The sequence below is a fragment of the Mya arenaria genome, chromosome 4 (assembly GCF_026914265.1).
Source record: "Mya arenaria isolate MELC-2E11 chromosome 4, ASM2691426v1".
Lineage (NCBI taxonomy): Eukaryota > Metazoa > Mollusca > Bivalvia > Myida > Myidae > Mya > Mya arenaria.
In genome coordinates this window covers 59,914,946-59,939,955 of record NC_069125.1, presented here as the reverse complement: position 1 = coordinate 59,939,955, position 25,010 = coordinate 59,914,946, and the positions used below count along the sequence as shown (strand labels likewise).

The 25,010-nt window shown below is 33.4% G+C and overlaps 2 protein-coding genes across 4 annotated transcripts in view; one reads left to right on the top strand and one right to left on the bottom strand.

Annotated features, from left to right (window-relative positions):
* Positions 1 to 2,601: 2,601 nt before the first annotated feature.
* Positions 2,602 to 17,360, bottom strand: LOC128232704 (GTP-binding nuclear protein Ran). Of its 2 annotated transcripts, none has more exons than XM_052946411.1 (7): positions 17,308 to 17,360; positions 13,617 to 13,666; positions 8,448 to 8,532; positions 7,755 to 7,880; positions 7,227 to 7,414; positions 5,516 to 5,686; positions 2,602 to 3,715 (listed from the first exon to the last, which is right to left on the bottom strand). In XM_052946411.1, exons 2-7 carry the CDS (start codon positions 13,644 to 13,646, stop codon positions 3,671 to 3,673), a joined length of 645 nt encoding a protein of 214 aa, XP_052802371.1. In that variant the 5' UTR covers positions 13,647 to 13,666; positions 17,308 to 17,360; the 3' UTR covers positions 2,602 to 3,670. The 2 variants fall into 2 exon arrangements, with proteins under 2 accessions (XP_052802371.1, XP_052802372.1); XM_052946412.1 differs by lacking the exon at positions 17,308 to 17,360 and adding an exon at positions 17,055 to 17,240.
* Positions 17,360 to 25,010, top strand: part of LOC128232703 (syntaxin) — a 42,723-nt gene continuing 35,072 nt past the window's right edge. For both annotated transcript variants that reach the window (XM_052946409.1, XM_052946410.1), the window contains exons 1-3: positions 17,360 to 17,545; positions 19,962 to 20,042; positions 20,486 to 20,585. In XM_052946409.1, the coding sequence (XP_052802369.1) occupies positions 17,513 to 17,545; positions 19,962 to 20,042; positions 20,486 to 20,585 (214 nt within the window). In that variant the 5' untranslated portion in view covers positions 17,360 to 17,512. The remainder of the gene's footprint in view (positions 17,546 to 19,961; positions 20,043 to 20,485; positions 20,586 to 25,010) is intronic.

The window sequence follows — 25,010 nt, the reverse complement described above, 5'->3', positions numbered from 1 at the left end:
GGCGGCCATATTGTGCAATGGACCGGAACCATTTGAGCAATTTTGGTAAAGGACCACCAAAGGAACATTCCTGTGAAGTTTTGTCAAAATCCGCTTATCAGTTTCAGAGGAGATGTCGTTTAAAGTAAAAGTTTACGCACGCACGAACTCACGACGGACAATCTGTGACGACATAAGCTCCATGGCCTTCGGCCAGTGGAGCTAACAAGATCACTTTGTGAAAAGAAAAAAACAGCTTGTTAATTAACCCCGTTGAGGCTACAACTTCAGTCCAATGTTTGACACTTGATATAACCTCGGACAATTTTGATAATGGGTGGTTAAATCAACGAACCATTGTAGGAATGTCATACAATACAAACATTCTTTACATTTTCCAAGAATGATCAACACTTCCTTCTCGTCTTTAGTGAGAATATATATGGCACCAGTCAGAATATGTACTTGTTAAAGTTGAGTACTAATGACTTCATATTTTGGACCAGACCTAGTTTGAATACAAGCACACTGACAATGCTTTTAATAAAACATATTGGTGGTCCATGGTTTGAAATAGAAAGAAATGTGCAATTGTTTTCCTTTATTTCTTCTGGGGTTCGCATGCCAAATTTCACATCATTTCTTTTCTTTAGCATATAAGTTATATTACTGAAACAATGCTGATGATGATTGTGTCTCCCCCTGTTCATGGGGAGACATTTTTTGCCCCGTTGTCAGTCAGTCCGTATGTCACTCTTCATTTCTGCACAATAACTATAGAATGCATTCAGCCAGGAATTTCATACTTAACTACCGGTATGCTGGTTGATCAGTAGATGAAACCTATTAATTTTGATACAAGAAGGTCAAAATTAATATCATTGTCTGGGAAAATGTTTCCGCTCAATAACTGATGATCCTTTTAGTCAAGGAACTTCATTTGGTATGCGAGTCGGTCATGACAAGTAGTAACAACTATTGATTTTAAAATCAGGAGGTCAAGGTCACAGTGATCTTCAGGTGAAATAAGATGTTACCTTAAGCTGAAAAATGGTTTCCACTCAAAAGTTCAAGAACGATTTCACTTAAAAATTGTTGGTCATGAATAGTATTTGACCCTCATAGATTTTTAGATCAGTATGTCAATAGTCAAGGTCGCTTCAGCTGATAAATGGTTTACACTCAATAACTAAGGAACGCTTGCACCTGGGAACTTTATACTTGGTATGCCAGTTGGTCATGACTAGAAGATGACCCTTTCTATTTTGAGATCAGTAGGTCAAAGGTCAAGGTGACCATGAGATGAAAAAACGAAACTATTTTGTTCATTAAAGAATGCTTGCACCCAGGAACTTCATACTTTGTGGCAGTTGCCCCCAATTGATTGTGACCTAAGGTCAAAGGTCAAGATGACTGAGCTGAAAAATGGTTTCCAACTTATGCCTAAAAAAAAATTGTTTTTCAAAAATAGGTAGGCTTTTTTTTTATTTATTTTTTTTATTAGGCTTTATATAAGAATGTCATTTTCATCATTGGAGAATAGTTTAAAGTTATCTCCTGTATAACCATTTAAGGTTTTAAACTCCATATTTAAAAACCAAAAAATTTTTTTTTATGTTTTTAATTTTTTTTTCAAACGGACTATAAAAACGGTAGGGTCGGCGCCTATTCCGTAGGTAGGGTTGGGTAACCCGAACCAAATGTATTTTTTTTAGGCCTTATTGCATACTCCAGATTGAAATATAACAAAATGGCAGTGGTCGAAATTAGCACTGGTAAATTGTCTTCTAGGCTTGCTCAAATTCTGAATTTTATATAGCAGGGCAAGCAATAGTATAAGAATTCGGACTTGTTCATCCAAAAGTCTAATTTCGATGACTGAAATGGTACTTCTTATATCCACCTATCACATAAATTATTTATAAGAGCACTGATCTCATTCAGTAGATGTTCACTATTGAATACCGGTGAAAAAGCCAAACTTCGAGGTCACTTGTCTTCAATCCAAATTTCATGTCCATTTCTGTCACAGACAGCTACCACCACACATTATAGATTTTTTTTTTGAAAAGCTATCTCCTTAAATTTTCCTCTCATCTTTCCTTGCATTTTGACATATCTGCAACATTCATCAAGTACGGTATTAAAAGAACTATGTGAAGAAGTAAAATGTTATTTCATTCAGACCATTGACCTGTAATTATGACTTCAAAATTGCGTATGCGACAGTCTTTTGGATGATGAACATTTTAAAACTCTTCCTGGTTGGACACAATTGTCCAAACACTTCAGAACGATTGTTCTCAATTTTGACCATTCATACCATGTATAACGGCTTGCACTAAATAGTTTCTCATCATTGTGAATATTTGTCACAATACTTCAGACAAGTGGATGTTTATTTTGACCCAACACAAGGCTCTCAAGTCAATCTCAATATGGTGAAAATTTGTGGTCTTTCTAAATTTGTCGAACAGTCAAATCATGACCAGACAATTAAGCAGGACTAGGTGGGCTTCGGATGACATTTACATAAAAATTATGTGATATCCATCTACAACTATTGAAAGCTGACCATAACTATTGAAAGCTGACCATGTTATACAAAGACTACAGGAAAAAGTTATTTCGCTTCCTTTTATTTTTGAAAACATCTCAAGAGCAAATAATGTTAGTTAACAATTTCAATGGTATAAAGCATAGAAGCATCAAAATCTGAAAGCAAACATGATATACTTTACAGCTATCAAGATATTTGCCAAATACAAAATCTTCGCAGCAAAATAATACATCATAATATACTTTGCATAATCATATTTTTTTGTTTCTTTACAATGGCCAGTTGCTCAACTGTTTCTTTTCCATCTTCGGTTATTTCTATAAAAGCTAAAAGTAAAATTACAGTAGGAATTTTCCTTTTTAACCCAATAAACTTTTAAGGCAAGTCGAGCCACTGGCCATTATTTTTTTTACAGAAAATGAGCTATAAGTGAAAATCACAAAGTAAACAGTTGCATTTCAAAAATCTGAATAAATGAAACGTTACAATTGTATATATTTAAAAACCTTTCAAAATTCATAATACAGGATTTGTTTGTTCAAATTGTAAAAAAAAACCATCAATGAAATGCATCTGTAACTTTGTTACTTATTAATGAGTACCAGTATGTATTTGTTTTATTGTTTTTGAAACAATGCAGCCCCCCACAAAAATCTGTATACCCAAGTCTTAGAACAGACTCAACTTTTAATCCCTGAATTGTATCATGTTCAAGAGAAAAACAAGTACATACGCTTGTGCTGATCCGTTCACAAAAATATACAAACTCATGTTTTTCTAAAACATTTTAAGTTACAGACATTTTCCTACTTAAATACATCTCATACGATTTAAAATTAGACAAAGGCTAAATTTGAGCATAGCTATATATTCTTTTAAACGATAACTACAACATAGATTTCCAGTGCGTAGGAAGATCTCTGTTACTGTGAAATGCAAGAAATTGATCTCGTATTGAATGGCCTTTCCCGAAAAGTTTCTTTAAATTTCAAGTTCTGCTTGATTATACATGTGTATAAAGACAGATTTGTTGGCCCAAATCTATGCAGTTGAGTTACATTCGATATGAAAACACAGTCTGTTCCAATATCATTATCACTGTTGATAAATAAGAGGGTGGTAAACCTTTCATTATAATTCATCATCATCATCTGGTAAGGCAACATTTGCAGCTTGCTGAAACAAGAAACAATACACCATTATAATATATGAAACACTAAAAAGGTTCACATTGAGTTTTAGTCTAAAGACTGAAAATCTTTCTTTTAATGTACAATTGTTTTCAGAAGAGCAATAATGGTTCAACTTGTCATATATGCTGCAAATACAATGTTTAACAATTAGTAAAACCTTGTCCATTTTTTCTTATTAATTATCAATTATTCATGAAATTTAAGAATTCACTTATCTGAGCCTGAGTCTCAAACTTAGACATGTAACATTAGGTTAAATTTCAAATAGTTTAATTTCAATAGGTAATGCACCCTTTGACTTTAGTGTAAGGTATTCATCTGCAAAGTAATTTTTAAATATTTCAGTTCATGCAAAAGCCCTGACTAAACCAATTCTATGCTTTGTGCATATATGCAGCATACCATAATGATCTGAACTCTAAATATGACCTTGTAGGGTCATTGGTATTGCACATGAAACATTGGGCATTGCTAATACTGATATGTTAAATTCAAGAGTTTGAGCACTGATCAACTTAGTGGTAAACAGACTAGAGCTAGATTTAAACAGATGCTGAGCTAGGAGCCGAGGCATCATTTTGGCTTTAAGCAGTAAATGTTTATTAACCCATTTCATTCGGGATACACCTTTTGGTGTAGTTACCCTTTACATGCGGGATACACCAAAAGGTGTAGTTTTTGACGTACTGAACTTTCACTTTATTTACTTTCGTTTTGACTGTATTGTTTCCGGTTTATACGTTTTCCGGAATGGCCGGATGTTATGCGCAGATAGATGCGCAGAAAATTTTAATGAAGAAATAATTTTAAAACTCAAAAATCGAGTTAAATTTAAGCTTTTTATTGCGATTTTGATGCAAATTTTGGTTGAAATGGATAGGACTCTCGACCACAGTGACGATAGTGATATTGGGATGGTTATAATGACGAAGTTTATGTGAATTAGTTTGATACAAACAGAAGACATATTAAAACATCGATAGAAATCACAAACTATGACATTTGCATTATTTGGTGGAGTTTTTATGACGATCTTGAGGAGTTCTAGAATGATTGAATGACAAAGAGGATCACCCCAAGGTTTCCAAGTGGGAATACAAAGAATGGTGGTCCTAAAGAACAATATGACCCAAGAAAGCCAGGATATTGCATTACTGTCATTTATCAATAAAACTGTTATGGGGGCAAGACTTCTGGACCTTACTGGTCGAGGATTCAATATGCTATTCCAACCAACATCGCGATGAACATCCACCCGCCCAATTTTCTCCGAAGTGGATATGGGATGATATAAACTGTTATAACTTTTTATAGATTTGAAATATATGCATAATTCTTTCTGCATTTTAAAGACAGATTAATTTAGAAACTTTCATACATTGGATTATGTGACATTTGAAAAAAATTATGTGTGCTTTTTTTGCTTTCAATTTGTGCATATTTATTTTTTGGTTTTTTTTTTTTTCATCATCACCTGGTTAACTTGCAAAAAATAATTTATTTAAAATCATTTGCTAATAAAACTTACATAAACATGTGCATATTTTTATTTCCTTTCCAAATATGTAATCTTTATTGGGTCTTGTACCAATAATAAAGAAGTTATTAGTGTTTATACAACACAATGGTCATAAAAAGGCAGATGGCTTATCAGTTATTGGAAAATGCCCAGATATTCAAGGTATCATATCTAACTGGGTCTCAGAATGAAATGGGTTAAATTAACACTGACATACAATAACCTATACATAGATTAAACAGCACTGTTTTATAAGATATTTACCTCAAGCTCCAGTTCGGTCTGTTTAACCAAGTCTGCACTCATGATGAATTCTGGGGGAGCTAGAGCAGGCATAGCCACAAACTCTAGGTTGGGGTCACCAACAAGCTTCCTTGCCAGCCAGAGGAAGGGCTTCTCAAAGTTGTAGTTACTCTTGGCACTGATGTCATAGTACTGGAAACACAAAAGTTAGTTAATTATTGGTAAGAGTGTTTGGATTCCAAGTCTTTAATTGGAGAAATAGTAGTCATTTTTTGTATTTCTCAAGTATTCTGACCATAAAATAAAGACTCTTTTTATGTTTAGTGAGGGTGTTGAGTATATTGACACTGTTGATGTCACATCAAAATGTGTAAAACGGCGTCTGCATGCTGATACATGCGAATTAAGAGATACTCTTAACTTTTACTTAAGTTCAAAATTTTGCTTCTCATCAGGTAATTACAACATTATACAAGTCATTCTCGTTAGCACAATGTTACCAGAGAGTGCGGACTTGTGTTGTGGGGGAAACCGGGGAAACCAGATTAACCGGAGGAAACCCATTTGTTTCCCTTGGTAACAACAAACCAAACTCCCAAACACCTAGGCCTGGGTCACATAGCTAACCAGACTTCCGAAAGTACTACTGAAGCACTTGTTAACATCTCTACTCAGGGTTCGCCAACTTTTATTTGGCGAATTTATGGAGACAAAGATAAAAAAATTTCTAAATATTTTCTTAAAATGATGTAAGCAGAGCCCATGCGGCCTGCATTGATAATCGATTCTGTCACTGTCATAAATCAACCGCATCTGCTGATGCGACAACAAATCCGATAATTAGGGCAAGCAGTCACAACCCAGTCAACACCTCGATAATTATTGCGGAAATTTATTGCTTTCACGGATTAACAATGCCACCCTTTAACTAGTATGTCTCTTATTAGCAAACAATTTTAAGATTTAGCTCAACAGCTTTGTTGTTGCGTAATTAACGGGTTAGTTTTAAAAATGCAATTTTCGGTTGTCGGAAAGACACGTGATATGCAAATTTCGTAATGACGTTTACGCGCTAAAAATAGATTTGCTTTCGGTTTTGTCGCAATATGTAATTGCTATAAATGCAGCAATTTAGCGGTTTGAAAAGTGTTAAAAAGATTAACAGAAGTCATTGGGTATGCTTACAAATAAATATAACTACATCCCATTTGATAATAACTTGGCTGGAGTAAAGAGTAGACACTATTTTATTCGGACAGTATGGCCTTAGTTTGACAATGTATATTTCTTTAAAGTTTCCATTTATTTTAAGTTTATCTCATAATTTCATAATTGTATTCTTTAATTCTATGACACTTTTGTATGCAGGCATTCAATTTAAATCAACATATATGTATATGTTGCATTTTTTGGCAATATTTCTTTTTTTTATTTATATACTTGTCCATATATTTTGTCAATAGAATAACAATAACAATATCTTGGGCTTCATGTACAACAATATTATATTATGTTCTGCACGACAATGTGCTAATTAAATGCAATTGCAATGAGCTTCAGGGGGCTTTGCCCCCTCGGAACCCCCACAAGGGCGCTGCCCTGGACCCTTTCGCGGCCCCCTTAACCCCCTGCGAAAAAGTGGCGACAACTTTTTAGAACCCAGGGGGAACCCTGCTACTGTAAATCTCTATTACTGCAACTTAATAGATGAAAAAAATGCAGTATATCCTACCTGGAGATTCTTCTTTCTGTGGAAAACAATGGCCTTGGCTTTCACTTTTCTGTCTTTGATGTCAACTTTGTTGCCACATAGAACAATTGGGATATTTTCACACACTCTAACCAAGTCTCTGTGCCAGTTGGGCACATTTTTGTACGTGACTCTGGATGTAACATCAAACATGATAATTGCACATTGACCTGTAAGTTAAAGAGAATACGTACACTAAATATATTACAACAAATATATCATAATGAAAAAGATACAAATACAAGAGGTCCTGTATCACTTAACAAACAATTTAAAGATGAGTCATTTAACAAATTACCTCAGGTACAAGCTAAAACTATAACATTGCCATTGTACCTAATTGAAAAGCAAAATAATAACACTGAACACCATCTAAAATCTTTACAAGAAAGGAAAAGATGGCATGGTCACTGCAACCAAAAACTAGTCTGATTTGCAAATTTTACAATAAATCACCATCTTAAAATGATTAAAGTCCTATTTGACAAAAGGACAAAGACATCAAGTTACCTTGGATGTAGTATCCATCTCTGAGCCCTCCATACTTCTCCTGGCCAGCAGTGTCCCAGACATTGAAGCAGATCTCGCCACGGTTAGTGTGGAATTTTAAGGGGTGCACTTCAACACCCAGTGTGGCTGGAACAATTTTCATTCAAATATAAGTCATGTCTAATAGAAAGTGATATCATGCATGTTGTAACAAGTGGGCTTTTGGCCATATTTAAAGCAGACATTATGGGCCTAAAAAATATGATATATTTGGTTCTGCTTACCCGACCCTACCTTCGCAGCATAGATATTTGTAAGAAAATGATGACAAAATTCCCTATTCCAAGGGAATATGTCATTATCAAAAAAAAACAGGAAAAAGGTGAAACTGTACCCCTACTTTTTCAAGAGTGTGCAAGTCAAGTTGACAATATCGAATATGTAAGCAAAATATCTTGATAACAAGTCATATTGCTAGCATTTTATGGGATGAACACATCTTGATTTATCTGCTTCAAACAGAAAGACATTTCCAAAAGTCAGAACGAATAACATATGGTCTTAAACTCCAATCCGGACAATCTAAAAATAGTCAGCCAGAAAGAATCATACAAATAGAAACTCAGAATGGATATCCTTTTTTCCGAAACAATGCTAGGTCCATAGTATTACTATATAAACATTTGCTTTAAATCCTTCGAATCAGACACTTACCAACATATTTTTTCTCAAATTCACCAGTCAAATGACGTTTCACAAAAGTTGTTTTGCCAACACCACCATCTCCAACCAATACAAGCTGAAAAAGTATAAATGATGTTATTGGTAGTGATGGGCCGATTAGCGGGTATAATCGATTAACGGCTAGAAAAGCCCAACTGATTCCCTGATCGATTGTGTTTTCCCCGAGTCGATAGCGGGTACGACTACTCACGGGTACGAACGAAGATTTCCGAATGGGAAATAACTCTGAAAGCGAGCAAAATGGCCGGTCTAGCAGACGGCAATAGAGTCAGAGATATTTAATTTGCCACCGACGAAGGACAATTTGAATATGAACATCGCCATTTGTCGTCTTTGTAAAAAAGACTTAACAAAAACACCGGTTAGTTGAATCTTTTGAAATTTCCCGTCCAGTATTTTAATGTCAGGCTTCAGCATTATATTTTGGAACTTAAGAGCTGTGTTTGTGTAATCATCATTAATGTTTTGCTAATATATTGTCCCCACTTTAATAGAAAGAAGGCGTGCCTGTCCGAAAGTTTAAAGTATCCGAAATATCAGACATGATTAATGCTTAACGGTTAAAACCGAAGTATGCCGGCAAATGGTCAGCCAATGAAGCGTTAGTATTTCGTTGCAGATATCCAATGAAAATTGATTTAACATCGTACAGTTAGGCACAACTGTCAATATGGCGGCGCCCATAGTGCAAAAATTTAGTTCGAAAGAATTAGCAAATCTTTGATAGATTTTCATATTTTATAACGGTATGTCGATTGAATATAACTGTCGACAAGGGACAAAAATGCTGTGACATTTCTATATCCATTATTATGTAATATCGGTGGAAAAACTTAGTTTTTTATGCAACTTGATTTTTTCAGTGACATTCAATGTACATGTTAAAGTGTAAAACAGTTTTTTTATGTGAATAATGCTGTTGTTTGTACTAAATATCTAGAAAAAAAATATTATAAATAAGTTGTAAACTGTCTTTGTGTTTAAATTTGTTGTTTGTTTAAAACGGGATGTTTTTTCATAAATAAAAAGTATCAAACTTGAGATGTAAGGGTGTAAAAAGAGCATGTATATAAAGCAGAAATAATACTATAATACCAGTCAGTTCTCTCAAATGCCAGCTATGTATACACCAGATTGTAATTTAAGGTATTAGCCATGTAATACAACTCGGGAAACATCGGGTAACTTCGACATATATCGCCACTCGCCGTAACAGATCGCGACGAACATCGGGCGTATTCGGCCTGTACCGGATGTTGCTATTTTTAGAAACGGAAGGTATTTCCTGGCTATTCATAGGTCAATAATGGAATTTCTACACCTTAGTATTTGGAAACATGGTGATGATTTTCTCATGAATATACGTTTAAAATAAATAAACACTAAAAGTACATGCTGACAGTTGATAACGATACATCTAACAATTTGAGTCATTACAGTAAAACATGGATTGTAAGTGAAATATACGCGTAGGAGAAGATTTTCTCTCGAAAAAACGAACTGTCAACAATCGGCATGGAACTGGGATATTCAGATATTCGTATCAAAGGGCTCTGAATGTACCGTATTTTCTCGACTATAAGGCGATTCGCTTATAAGACGGCCCCCTAACTTTGCCCATGAAATCTGGTGCTTTTTGTTTCGACTCGCTTATAAGACGGGGTCAATTTTTAAGCAAATCTAAAATGCTAAAATTCTTCTTAATGTGTAAAAATGTTCAAGCTCAACGGACAATTATCGACTTTCGCGGTAACTGGTTTTGTTTTACTCAAAGAAAATGGCGGTCAACTGTGAGCTCTCTATTTGGAGGTAGGTTAAAAATTAGTACATGGTTACGCGTTTAAGTTTGCAGGACAGGTCGTTACTTATCGGAATTGTAATAATTAATCAATAACAACATATGTTTGTTTTAGTTTATTTTTTTATTGAAGACACCAATGAAGTTCTTTGGCAAAATAAATGGCTTCAATAACATAACTGCGAAAAGCCGAGGCACGAATAGGTGTTTGTTTAGCAATAATGCTTTAGGCAATATTGTCCCTTGATTGGCGACGAACATAAAGGATTCATATTCGCATTGTCATTTGTTTGCTTAATCAAATTGACAGTTAGGTACCTACATCATATTAAGATTATAATTTATTGATTTGATATATCTGTCAAACTAATTATACTGACACGCGCCATGAGAAAAAATGGAGTGCAGATATAACGGTACACTGTGTGACGTCAGAGCACGTGCGGTGAAGAGATTTCGTGTTGTTGTTTACTTAATTGCCCCATACTTGTATCAGGAGACGATATACTGGATAGACGAATACCCTATGTAAAATTTTACTGATTTTGACTTGAATCTTTTTTTAATGTTTTATCGACTCGCTTATAAGACGGGTCCCCTACTTTGGGAGTAAAAATCGGGACCCAATTTCCCCGTCTTATAGTCGAGAAAATACGGTAAGTATCCTTGAACAGTTTTGTACGTTGGTGGGTTCAAAAAAATTTGTTTTTTAATTTATCTTTGGACTTCTTAAATCATTTTTATTAGCTAAATGTTTAGACAGCATGTTCATATTTTACATGTACTTATGTACATGTTACATATTTTACATGTACTTGTGTACATGTTACACATTTTACATGTACTTATGTACATGTTACATATTTTTATATGTACTTATGTACATAACTTATGTTTATGATATGATATGAATATGTAATCTTTAAATTGATTGTGTTATCTTAGAAAAATATTAGACTTAAAATTTTGTTTAAAAATGATGTGTTTTGGTACCTGACCCATTTCTAACATACCATTATACATGTACATACCCGTTATTTGTTTACAAAATGCATATTTTCAAAATTAGCCTGTGAACAAAAGTTGTATGTGGTTTGGGGCTTGAAGCCGCATCTGCTAGGACACTATTGACATTCATTGGCTTGGTGTAGGTCTCGTTAAAACCCCATACTGTTGTGGATCATTATCAACCATATGCACAACAACTACACATTTATGCCTACCAACCCTTACTCTTGGCTAAAAAGGATATTAGTGCAGAATGTATAATACTTGTGCATTTGTATTTTACGGTGGAAGTTTCTGCTGGCTGATAATCAGAAGTCTAATTTCTTTCAGGCTCCTACTGACAGAATATTGCTTAGTCAACAACACTGGGTTATGAAGAATTCCAGCCTGCATTAATACTATGTTGGATCCTTGAGAGCGGATTTGACAGCCATGTCTATCCACAAGGCAGTCGCATCTGATCGAAATGATGTGAGTATTTCATATAAAACATATTTGACTTGGTTTTTGCTTTTATAAACACACTGTATTCAATAATCAAGTGGTGGTGGTGGTGGTGGTGGTGGTGGTGGTGGTGGTGTTGATGATGATGATGATGATGATGATGATGAATTTTATTGATAAATTTAATAATTTTCTTTATATATATATACATGTATGTATCAGCTTGTTGTTGTTTTTTCAAAATAATGTCGAGAAATATTAAACTGTTTATATTTTATTTTGTATATGTATGGCAGTATAATTATCTATACAAATTAGTTAGAAAGGCTTTAAAGTACAACTTTTTTTCTTTACAGCACTAAACATTCTTGATGGGTAAAGTACCTGAAGGTGCATGAAAACCAAATCAGCATTGACTCAGCATTAAGTAGTTATCATCTGTGCACACACTACAAGTACAAAGCATTGGAACAGACCAAACTTCAAATGTTGAAGAGTGAAGAATTATTGTGAAAAAAACTAAATGTTAGAATACCAATGACAAAATAAAACAGATAGACATCAAATTACCCACAGAGATTGTTTACATGTTATAATATTAAAAAAAAAACATTAGTTGAGAACTTTCACTCTGATATTTTTGGAGTGTTGAGCCCACTTAGTGTTCTTGTTTCTTCACATATTTTAGTTTAAAAGTACACTCATTTGTTTTAAACTCTGTATTCTGAGTTAGTATCATAAGTTAAATTCATTTATTTGAAAGAGTACATTTTATGAATAAGTCCAATTAAGCGTTATAAATTTTTACAAGAAAAATGTTGATTTTTAAGCATTTTATTAGCTATAAAAATGTATGGTAACATGACATTATGTATATTTTCTTCAAAACTGGACGGTAAACTATCATAAATTGTCTTTTAAATTGTTCAATAGACATCATAGATAATATCTAAAATGATTTCAGCAGCTTGCCTTATATTTAACTATTTTTTATGAATTTTATAAAACTGCTTTATATTTTCAAACATCGAAAAACTGCTCTTTTCCGAAGAATCACAAAATCAATCAAAATGATTTTTTTCCATGTCTATCAATAATGTGTTCGTTTGAACTTTAGTTTTCTGTTAACGGAAGTTTATTTTACCAGAAACTGTTGTGTTTATTTCATAATCTCTGATAATGCGAAAAAAATTCAAATCTAGACAAAATATTTACTTGTCGCTCTTTGTAGCCCTTGGAGTTTGGGGGTGGGTGTAATGGAACATAAATAACTTTTTTAATTCACGGTAAAAAATCTTCAAAATTTGGACAAAAGTCCCATAGTGTACCGTGATTATAACTATGTTGTCGGTTAAAGCTTTTATAAAAGTGTGTATTACGCGGCTAATACCTTAAGTGCTTTACTTTTTCAAAAGATCATTAGAATTTAAGTAAAACAGTCACTTTTAAGACATAAATATCTGAATAGAAAATTATGAAAATAAATAACATTTAACCGATTATTTTTCCGATATATCGCATCAGTTTGCTAACCGATTCCAACCGATAATCGGTTGCAGTTCTCCAACCGATATCCCATCACTAGTTATTGGTATTTTCAGACTAAAAATTAAACCTCCAGATTATAGTATTCCTATGAAAACAAATAATAGTTAATGGTTCATTTTCTCTTTAACAAAACCAGTAAATCTGCATTCTGTTCCGTTGAATTAAAATAAATAATAACTAATAAAAATGTCCATCATTTTCATTAAAAGCCATATGTGATAAATTTCAATATCCATCTGGAGAACACATTGCTAGAAACATGAGCATAAACACTAACTGGATAAGCTTTAAACATGCAGTTTTCTTTCCTTTAAGATTTTACAGCTTGGCGTCTTACTTACCTTAAAAGTAGGAATGTTTGGTGCTGCCATTTTTGTTGATCTTGCTTCGTCTGAAGAAAAAAAAGATCCATCATTCCTAGTGTATACTATAGCCACAAAAACAAGTGAAACTTTAAAATCATCCTGGCATTTGTTATGTACCTCAGTCATGCCACAAGTACATCCCACACAGACAACGCGAAAACTTTTTTTCTTCACAGGACATTGCGACAGGTAAACACCTTAAGTTTACCTGTCGCAACAAATTTTTACCTGTCGCAATGTTACAAACAGTATTCGGTTACATCAGCCGAAACCTTGATTTTAAGCATCTTTTTTTAAATAAGTTTTGCAAATCCCCATTATAACAGGTTTAGATCTATTTGGATAGATTTGTCTTACAGTTCTATAATAAATTACAAAAAAAGCTAAATATCATGTAAAAAAATCAATATTCGGATCTTATGTCATAATTTTTTTCTTCCCTTGCCTCCCAAAAAAACTCATATATGGTTCGTCTACCCATGGAACAGCTAGATCTTACTCTTTTAATTCATCTTTAAATTAAAGATACAGTACGGTTATAAAATGTAACGAATTGTACTACAAGTCAGGCACAACATTTATGCAAAAACAAAAGTAGATTTCTTGTTATTGGCAAAGTTAAACAGAGCGGAAAGAAAGTCAGCTCGGTATATTAATCATCATATCTAAATTAAAACGATTGCCGGGAACCACTTCGCCGAAAATAAATACATACGGAATTTTGTAATTTCCAAACATTTCCGTAAAATAAAAGTATTAAATTACGAGCTGAAATCGGAACCTTACGCGTTTTATCGGCTTTTACGGAAACATGTCGAAACGGGGTTTACAAATAGTGATACACGGATTAACACGCTGAATAATCATGATATAATAGTTAAAAATAACTCTGAACATTTATTTAGAAACTGAAAGTAAATTTTCCGAAAATTAAACGGTGCTGACTGTAATTTTTCACCGGACATTGTGACCGACCAAAACAAAAGTTTCGTCGGTCAAAATGGAAATATACCGGACATGTCCGACTGTCCGACGGACATTCGCATTGTCTGCCCACATTGCCTGCATTCATATTTAAAAGATCTGGAAAGAACCTACCAAACGTACCTAAATTGATGAAAGCCCAACCAAAGTTGGTGCTGTAAATTTATTTTACTTTCAAAGAAATATTTTATGGATATGACATCTGCATTTTTTTCAAATAACTGCTTCCGATTTGGATTTTCTCTGTACTTTGACTAAGTAATCACTCCTAGCATTACAAACAGAGAAGTGTATGAACATAATATCTCAATTTAAGGATTATTATCAGAGACGTTGAAATAAGAAAAGAAATCAATATCATTTCACAAATAAATTTGAAATGAATTTGATGAGACCTGTGAATAGCCTCAAACGTGAGTGATTCGCAAAATTTGTAGTTAGTTTTTTTTGGCAAAATCACATATATATCAGTGGCGTAGCTGTCGTTACGCACAATACGCCCGTGCGTACAATTCGTCGCACAAGTCAGAAAATATTTGGGGCCAAAAATGCAATAAAAACTGAAGGGTAAGGGGGTTGAAGCTTTCGCGGGCCGCCTATTTTAAATCTCTGAGACAATAAAAAAAAACAAAAAAACTATTATTCAGTAAGAGCCTCGTTTACCGTTTAGTTGAAGGAAAGCCTTTTTATCCATGCACTAGACAGGGTCAGTTATACAAGTTATATATATATATATATATATATATATATATATATATATATATATATATAGAGAGAGAGAGATGCCTGGTGAGTAGTGTCCCTTATTGTTAGATCATGAATGAATTGTCGATAAAAACTGAATATATCCGAACAAAGTTTACAAAGCGGCAAGTTTCAAAATATCAAACGCCAACCTTGAACCTCCTCATCTTGACATGTTCAAAGATAATCTTTAAACAGTTGACAATGCTGATAAACTAAACTTTTAGCAGCAAAATTGGAACATTTCTATGAGCTTTCATCCCATAAGTGGTACATTTTGTTTAGGTTATTTGTGAAGCATAATTAAATGTGTAGTGTCCCGTAACATTTGATATAAGAGGACGATACATCACACATTTAAGATAGAGGTGTCTGTTTTAACTGTTAATATTCATGATACATTTGGTATATTTTGATTTCAAATATCAGATACACAAATATTCTCTACAGATATTGACAAGACCATTTTCTCAAAATTGTCGAATATACTGCGGGTAAAATATGCTTCATGAATGTTCACGACTCGGTAAATTAACGGCTCACTGCAGCTTGTGCTAATACTGATGAGTAAGACAGAAATTGTCCTGTTACATTACATTACGATATATTTTATATACCCCCCCCTCCCAATTTTTCGTCACTTGTCTTGAACTGCTTCATGTTTACCGTGAACGGGAAATCGAAAAGCAACGGGTAATAGACATCTTCGCCCAGAAAAAGGATCAACATATTGCATTACTTTTTCGGGTGTAATTTTATGGAGTAATCGTTGACAAATAGAAGTTTGTTTCGTGTTGAAAATGTTAAATGAGCTAAGGAAAACCTTTGAACAAACGTTTGTATGCATTTTCATTCTTTAAGACCATTACCAATTTTAAATTTCCTACGAAGCCGTTTTAGACATAGCAATTTTGCATAGATTACATGAAGTGAATTCTTAATGATTAAGAATGGGCGGGGCGAACGAGCCCTTCTTTATTATTAAGAATTCACTTCATGTCATCGAACTGACTTAGAATACAACCTCATTGGCTGATACATCGTCAACGCAGAATCTGACGCGGGGAATGTGTATCGGATGATTGTCAGTAGGCGGATCTTTAAACACGCGCGGAAGTTGAAATTCTTAATGATTAAGTCTATAACTTAATGACTGCCTATCTGCAATTCATTGGCTGAAAATGTAGGATGTATTACGGTCGTTGATTAAATGCTGATGATCCTGTACTAATAAATTTATTTTGCTATACATTATCATTATGACCTTTGACAAAACTGAGAGCTCCAGGGGGGCGAAGCACCCCTGACCCCCCATAAAAGCCTCTGCCCATTCCAATCACAATTGTGCGTATTCTTCGAAACGGCCTAGCTATGCCCCTGTATAATCAATGCTGACAAGTATTAATTTGAATTTTCATAACATTTTAAAATGAGGTACCAGCGTCTAAAATGAACAAAGCTTTGCAAAATCCTCCTTGATAGAATCATTACATTTAAATTGTAGGTGGACGTCTTAGTCTGCCTGGTACAAAAAATACTACAGTACATCTGCCAAGTATGCAGAAGACTAAGACTAGTTTAAAATCACACAAGAAATAGCAAACATAGGGCATAAAGAGATAATTTAAGAAAACAAATGCAACTGTTTATACTTTCCTCAAGCATTAATAACAAATAATTAATTACTTGTTAACCAACAGAATACGAATCTGTTTGGATGCCGGTGGATATTCTAAAGATGTTCAGTTATGGCGCAATTTTCTAACAATCCGGAAAAATCCAGATTGAACTCAACTCGATAAACGTTTCCAACAGTTAACCAAACACAGTTTTAACTTCAGAATAAAGTAATATCAAAGCTCTTATTCATTCACTTTTTTTGTGTTAAAAGACATTTATTTAATAATCAGGTTAACATTTTCTTTTAAAATTTCCCTACCTAGATTTTCTTTTTTACGGAACCGGAAAGAATTTCTTTGCACATGCGCAGACTGAACCGGAAGCGCTCGATATGGTGTATATATTAAAATTGTATTGATTTTTACAGTTTTTGTGTTACTTACGGATATTAAATGATTTTCAAGGGTATTATTGTACGGGAACTATAAACCTCAACCCATACTTTGTCGCTTTATCCGGCAAATATGACAAAAGACCGTCTACCGGCTTTGAAAGCGGTAGGTGTTTCCTATCTTCCTAAACGGTGCAGACATAAATTTTACCCATGCACTTGTCAAAATTATCATTACCTTTTTTCTCTTCAATATTATGACATACAGCATATTTGAACACCAAGTAGGGTAAAAAGTGTTATTATTTAAAAAGGAAAACATGATTTCAGTTATTTTTGTTTCATTTCCCATCAGCTTTGTGCCTACTAGTTTTGATGATGTTATTAACTGATTAATATTCTGACATATTACAAAGTAACATGTATTATGGCATTAACATTTATTGTCACATATGAATGTGTTATTCAATCAAGGCAGTGACCTCAGTGGCATGCTTCATCAGACCTAAGTTCTTTAGAGCTTGAAGTGTACTTTAAATGACATTCACTTAAAATGAATGAAAATGCGTTGTTGTTTTTTTAAATATTTATACTATGAAATAACAGTTCTTATATTCAATGCATTCAAAAATTAAAAAACAAACAATTTTCTCAAATTCTAATAAATTTATAACTGATATCTATTTTTCTATTGATAAGTCTGTGATATAACTTATATATTTATAATAATAATATATTATAAGCCTTGATGATATAAAAATCATATTGATGTTTCTTCCAAATAAATAAATGGCTAAAAAAGTTCTGTATTTTGTTTTTGTGCAGTTTAGATTGGAATCCGTATTCATTTCCTTTAAACAATGTCTATAACATACCCGATATATATTTTAGATATACATATATATGTAGCACAATTACTCATTATTTCTTGAAAATTAGATCCAGGTCAGGGCTTTTTCTAAAGTACCCACGGGTCCGACTATCGGACCCATTTCCAAAGCAAAATATAAGATATTTTTCCCAATCTTCGGAAAAAAATACCAATCAAAAATACAAAAAAATAAAAAAAAATTTTTACCTGTACTGGTTCATTTTCAACAACCTTATAAATTGTGTGATGTAAAGTTTTTTCTAATAAATGAACTCTGAAATCATTGATTTTCATTACATTCAGAGATCAGTATGAAATATTATCTGTCATGATTTATTGCAATAGATATTTACACCCCAAGGATTGATATTTTTTGGGTCTTTTAAAGGGAAAATAAACTGAAATTAAATCATTTCCTAATACGCAGGAGACTATACAGCCTTTTCTTTTAACTGTAAAATTTCCCAATTTCAGCATTTTCTAGACGCAAAATTTCCCAAAATGTCTAGGGTCTTTTTCCCAAAATGGGCAGAAAAAGCCCTGCAGGTCTAGTCGGTTTTGTTGATTTTCTGCTTTAAAAATTAGAATTGATAAGAAACATGATGATTTAAAAATTCATGTTTTATCTTTTTAATTAATGTCAAATAAGTGTAAAACTGTGAATTCTTTTTTTCAAATCCTTTTTTACATGTTTATCTGTTTTTGACCCATACATGATTTATTATTTATTTTTTAAAAGCTTTATTGCTTCTACAGTTGTGTATTAGTTACATGCAAAGAAACATTACATGGTTATGCAGTCAATTGATTTTTTTCATAAATCACTAAAGTTTGTATTTGAATATTTAGCTTTGAGTATAGTTTAGTATTTCTTAATAAAAATAAAACTTAAAGTTTAATTAGAGCCATCTTGGCATCTTGGCAAATCAGACATAGTTCTCTAATAGGCCAAAGAAATAATATTTGATTGAGTCTTATTAAAAACATGATGCGCTTGGCAGCTGTCATTTGTTATATAGGTAGGCATTTCTTTTATGTATTTGTAAATGATTTATTTTGCTTTTTTAATAAATTGCTTTGTATTCTTAAAACAGTATCGCCATGATATATATATATATATATATAAAATTCTTACCTTTTAATAAGTCTGTGTAAACAGTCTCGAGTGATTTTGAAGTGTCCAACAATTGATTTTACAGCCTTTATATATATGGTATTTTACTTACAACTCTTTGTTGACACTGAGACATAGTTTTACTGCCTTTATTGGTGTTAATTATGTGCATCCTGTGAACCATTTGATCTTTTCTATTACAAAACTGATAGGGGAGATAAGTTTCAATTATGTCTTAATTTGAATTCCATTACAATTGATAAGTCAATGACCATACATCTGCTATGATTGATGGTGACTGTATAAGGATTTAGGATGTGTTTTCAATTGATTGTTACACAAATTCGCTGTAGGTCAATTTTAAGTCTGTGACATGTGTTACATTACATTTTCATTTTGAAAGGATAAATTGTATTGAACAACATTTTAAAAGGCAGTATGAATGATTAAAATACAATTGAATCTGTTATTTCATAACCAATTGTATTCTCAGTCCTGTTTTATCATTTCATCTCCACTATAATGCATTTTTTCTTGATGTATACAATGTTGATAAAATTTGAATTGGTGAATTGTCACATTTTTTTCTGATTTTAGACACAGAGTGATGATGATGACGCAGATGATGTACAGGTTGGGGTGGACGCCAGTGGATTTATGGATGAGTTTTTTGCCCAGGTATAATATCTATGGACCAGAAGGTTCCTTTTCAATTCCATGTATAATTGTGTTACTGTGGTGTCCCTTTCACATCATCTCCTGAGGCAGCTGCATTGGATACTCTGAGTATTATTTATATTTTTCAAAATCTATATGAAGCTTTTAAGTCATATAAGAAGGTTTTTACAGCAATTGTTTTTAAGGAACATGTATCTGGGTAGTCTGGTATCAGTGTTAGTATGTTCCCAAGCTTGTTTGCGGGTTTGCTCTGTCAAATAAGACTTTTGTATGAACAAACTGGAATTCATATACTATTGCTTGGCATAGAATTTTTGAACAAACCCTGCTATATAGAATTCAGAATTTGAGCAAGCCCAGAAGACATTTTACCAGTGCAGGGCTTGCTGACTTATGTTTATTTTGACCACTGTTTACTATGAGGATTTTTGTATATTGTGCAGGTGGAAGAGATCCGACAGATGATAGACAAGATAGCTGCCAATGTTGAAGAAGTGAAAATGAAACATAGCGGCATTCTGTCTGCACCCCAAACAGACGACAGTAAGACATATATATTCACACTTTGATTTACAAACTGTTTAACATGAAAGAGAGAAAGACAAGTATATGAATTATTCCCTTTCATTAAAAATCTGATCATTAATTTTTAGCAAGCATTGGTATAAAATGGAAATATTTTTCCCTGATGTTTTTTTACAAGAAGCAGTATTTCAGATATCATAATAATATGTTGTTATATTAAGTGTAACAGCGTGGAGTTTTATATAAATATGCATACGGCGACAAAAACTATGATGAATGAAGTAATTTGTTGAGAGCAACATGTGGTTTCTGAATACCAGTGGTTAAGATTGAATATATTCTGTTCATGTAGAGGACCTTTGTGCTGTGGCTCAGTAAATTTGCACAACCTTTCACTTTTACTTGGAATAGGGTCAACACTTGTTTATGCATCATACACTGGTCAGGGTTGGTCTGGGATTTCATTGTTTGTCTTTGAAGTCTTTTTCTCGTATGAGACAGAGACTATGTGTATTTGCCTTTGCAATTAAAAAAAAATACATATATTTAAATCTACAATAGGGTTAATTAGTCAAAGCACTTGAGCTCACCCACGCTAATGTCATTCTCCTTTTGAAGGGACTATTTTGTGAGGTTCCAGGAAACTATATCAAAGGGAGTAAAACTGTCATTGTTTTCCCTTTTTTTGTCATTCTTCAGTCCAGAATGGACTATAATAAGTGGAAAATCTTTTAAGAGGAGAAGCACACAATGAAACAGCAGATTTCCATTATGATTTACATCAAACAAATTTGGTGCAAGAAGTCTTAGTCAATGACTTGCCTGTTTTGATTCATCTTTTTTTGCGCATGTGTCATTGATAAATGATTTTGCTATTTTTAAACAAAAGGAGTAAGCTGTTTTCATAGTAGTATTGGATAAATTGTTATTGCCAAGTTTTTATGCAAATCCTTTGCTGATTGCTTAAAAAAAAGAGTGTCAAGAGCCCGTCTAGACAAAAACTAGAGACTTGATTCTGTTTGCCCTGTGGATGACTTAGTTGCTTGTACTGCTGGTATTTCATTTGCTAAGCTTCTTTCATAATGATAAAATCACCCTGTTTGGATGAATGGTTTGTTCTATGAACATTAGTGTGTGATGTATATGGAAAACCTTTACAGATCAATGATGCTATTATAATTAACTGTTCTTTCTCTGGTATATTATTGAATCCCAGAGGAAAATGGCTTTCACCATTATTCTGTTTTGGCCAGGGGATAAATTTTCACCGATCTTGTCAAGAATAAGAACTGATTAACAGCTATGTTAAGAGCTTTGTTGTTTTGTTTCTGTAGCATTAACAGAGTTAGAATAACAAATAAACATGATTCATTTTTAAAAAGCAATAAAAAACAAATGCGTGTTTTATGGGACATTTTAAATAATTTTTGTGTAATTGTTGATTGCCAATTTTATGGTCATGACCAAACTGACCATTGATATTCAGTTGGCATGGAAGCAAGAATTTCTTTATCAATTATTGTAATATTATGGTCACCATTTCATTAAAAAACAAAATGATGGCCTATGCACTGTCTCCTTTGGCCTATGCACTACTGCCTTCAGCCTATGCTCTCAGTCGGCCAACGGTGGCCTGTGCACTTCCATATAACAAACCTTGTGACTTAGTTGTGAGAAGCCAACACAGTGACTATTTTGTGTCATTTAAGGACTTCATTTACTCTGCAATGAACTGTTTAAAACCCTTCAGTCTCTTTGATAAAGCTGATGGCTTGCCTTCCGACAGATAATAAACGAAATAAACATTGATTGTGGAGAAGGCAAAGTAATCTTTGGTCTGATTATTGATCTTTGTCTTCATGGGATATTCCAATGGAATGAGCTGGTGCAGGCAACGAGTTCCGATACTCCAAATATACTCTGCAAAAATAGAATATTGTCTCTTATATATCATAGGGCTTTGCCAGAATGGTCATTGTGACAATTTAATGAACAATCTTGCATTACAAGATATAAAGCCGTTACAATTTAGAGTTTCAATGGAAGTCATAATTCCCAGGTATAAAATAGAGGACTTATTTGTGTACAATAAAAATGACTGCCAAATTATTCAAATGATGTATACCATGGCTTTTGAACTATCAAATGTTGTTAATAAATGAGGTGTATAAATACAAAGCAAATGAAATGTTTTGATTGGTTTATATCCAAAATGGAAATGCACCAAATGGGTGTTAATTGAAAATATTTTCTTTATTAACATTGAAAGCCAGTAGAAACATCGAAACATATTAAAAAGATAATATGTGTAAGTTTTTTTAACCAAGACCTGGAATTATTTTTTTTTACTAGTTCATAGTTTTCAATAATATATGATCGAAAGATACCCCTTACCTCTTTTAATTCCTCTATAATTAGGTATAGAAACAGAATTTATTCAGAAAGTTAACATATTGAAGTTATAGTCAGAATATCGGAACCCGGGTCTCTGCCTGGCCTTTATGGCTTGTCGGGCCTTTCGTGCATTCCGCTGGCATGACATGCTTTAATCCATTCAGTGACACCCTTATCAAAACAATCATCAATTTTGACAATACATGTTTTTACTGTGATTGCAACGGTTGACTTACATCAGAGGGCGTGTCAGGAGTATAACAATATTTGTATCACCTAATCAGGATTGATGACAGCCACAAGACCAACAGTGCTGTTTACCCAAACTTCTCCTATAATTTATTACAACGGGTAGGTGTGAAAAACACCACTGTTTTAATTGGGACCTTCATCCTTATAATCTCCTATAATTGCGAAGTTACCGATAAGTTTTGATTTGGGTAACATAAATTACATACCCGGTAAATAACATAAATTGTGTGTCATATTTTTTTTTTCAATCCAAAGTCCTTTTCCTTATTGTCCTTTTGTTTACCAATTATTAAATTGTAATTGAGAAGCATGGTTGAAGAAAAGATGATACCTAGTATCATTGTTCTACTTAATTTGAATAAAGATAAATAAATCTGAAAATACACATTTGCATTCCCTTATTATTTACCTGACCTGCAGCTTTAAAAACACCCACAAGCAGTCACCTTACATGAAAAGGTAAAGGTCATGGTATTGTCACCGTCACAGTAATTTTGTTTATTTTACCCAACCTCATACTGGTTAGGACCTAGATCTCATAGTTTAAGTGCTCCAGGCTGTTTGGTGTTCCAGCATGAAGACTTTGTGTTTTACAAATTTCAATGTGATGTCAACGGTGTCAATATAAGCAGTACATATGAGTTGATTTTACTGTCAGAATACTGATGAGAAATCCAAAAATAAATGAAGAGAGACATTTAAACCTTTTTGCAAATATTTTTTTATGTAAATCAGACGGTAGTAGGTTGAATTCTAAATCAAAGCAACAGAACTGTTAATGGTTTAAAAATGGAAATTGCACTATTTTGATTACAAGAATACCTTAAAAATAGCCGGAGGGAGGGTCTCCCTTCCCGAACAATCCCACCCTCCCTTGAGAGAGCTCGTACTAAATGAACCGAATATGGTGGAGTAAGCTCTGTGGGAATTGTCACTAAAAATGATGGAGTGAGCTCAATAGAGAATTTCCAAAACGGTGGAGTGAGCTCAGAGTAATTTGACTTAAAAAGGGAAATGAGTGGGGTGGGCTCTAACTGAATTGACCATAAACGGTCAGAGCGAGCACAAAATAAATTCACCAAAAAAGAAGGAGATAGCTCAGAGAGAGTTGACAATAAAAGGATGGAGTGAGCTAGGAGTGGGTAAACATAAAAGGTTGGAATGAGTTCAGGACAAATAGTCCAAAAAAGGGTTGAGTGAGCCCAGAGTCCGCTCCTCCTTGTCTTTAAAATGGTACTGTTTTGTTCGAACTGATTTAAAATATAACTTGTTTTTAGAAGTCAACAGGTAAAAGTATTGGCAAATCAGCTATGCTATTGACTTGAATTGTTGGTTTTATTCCAATAGAACTGTTGATTTAAGGAAACAATGATAAAATACAAGCACAATGTCACACTTTAAGTTTCAAGATAATGAGTTATTATATAACATGAACCTTTTTCTATTTTCATGATGTTTTTATAATAAAAATGTCATTTTCTTGAGCAATGATGCTATTTTCAGTTTAATGTCTCTAGAAATATCCATTACTGAAGAACCTAAAAGTCTGAATCAATAGCATAGGAAGAGAGAAGCTGCGTATGAATTTCAAATTATGTAATATTAAGCCCACAATTTGGTTTTAAAGACTTTAAGGAAGTAAGACATGAGGAAACAAAGCTCGATTTTCTATGTGTATATAGAGTGTCCTGTTATCTGCTGGTTTTTGAAGTGTGCTGTTGAGTATGTATGTGACAGGTTTGTTCTGACAGGAGGCAACAGGTTGGCCGATATATGACTCATTCTTGTGCATTATCA

Bases quoted from the DNA above. Each gene is read 5' to 3' on its own strand.
- LOC128232704 (XM_052946411.1), bottom strand. From the start codon at position 13,646: ATGGCAGCACCAAACATTCCTACTTTTAAG. The intron at 8,533-13,616 runs GTAAGTAAGACG...ATACTTTTTCAG, and splicing joins CAAACATTCCTACTTTTAAG to CTTGTATTGGTTGGAGATGG. The intron at 5,687-7,226 runs GTAGGATATACT...TTGTGTTTCCAG, and splicing joins ACAGAAAGAAGAATCTCCAG to TACTATGACATCAGTGCCAA.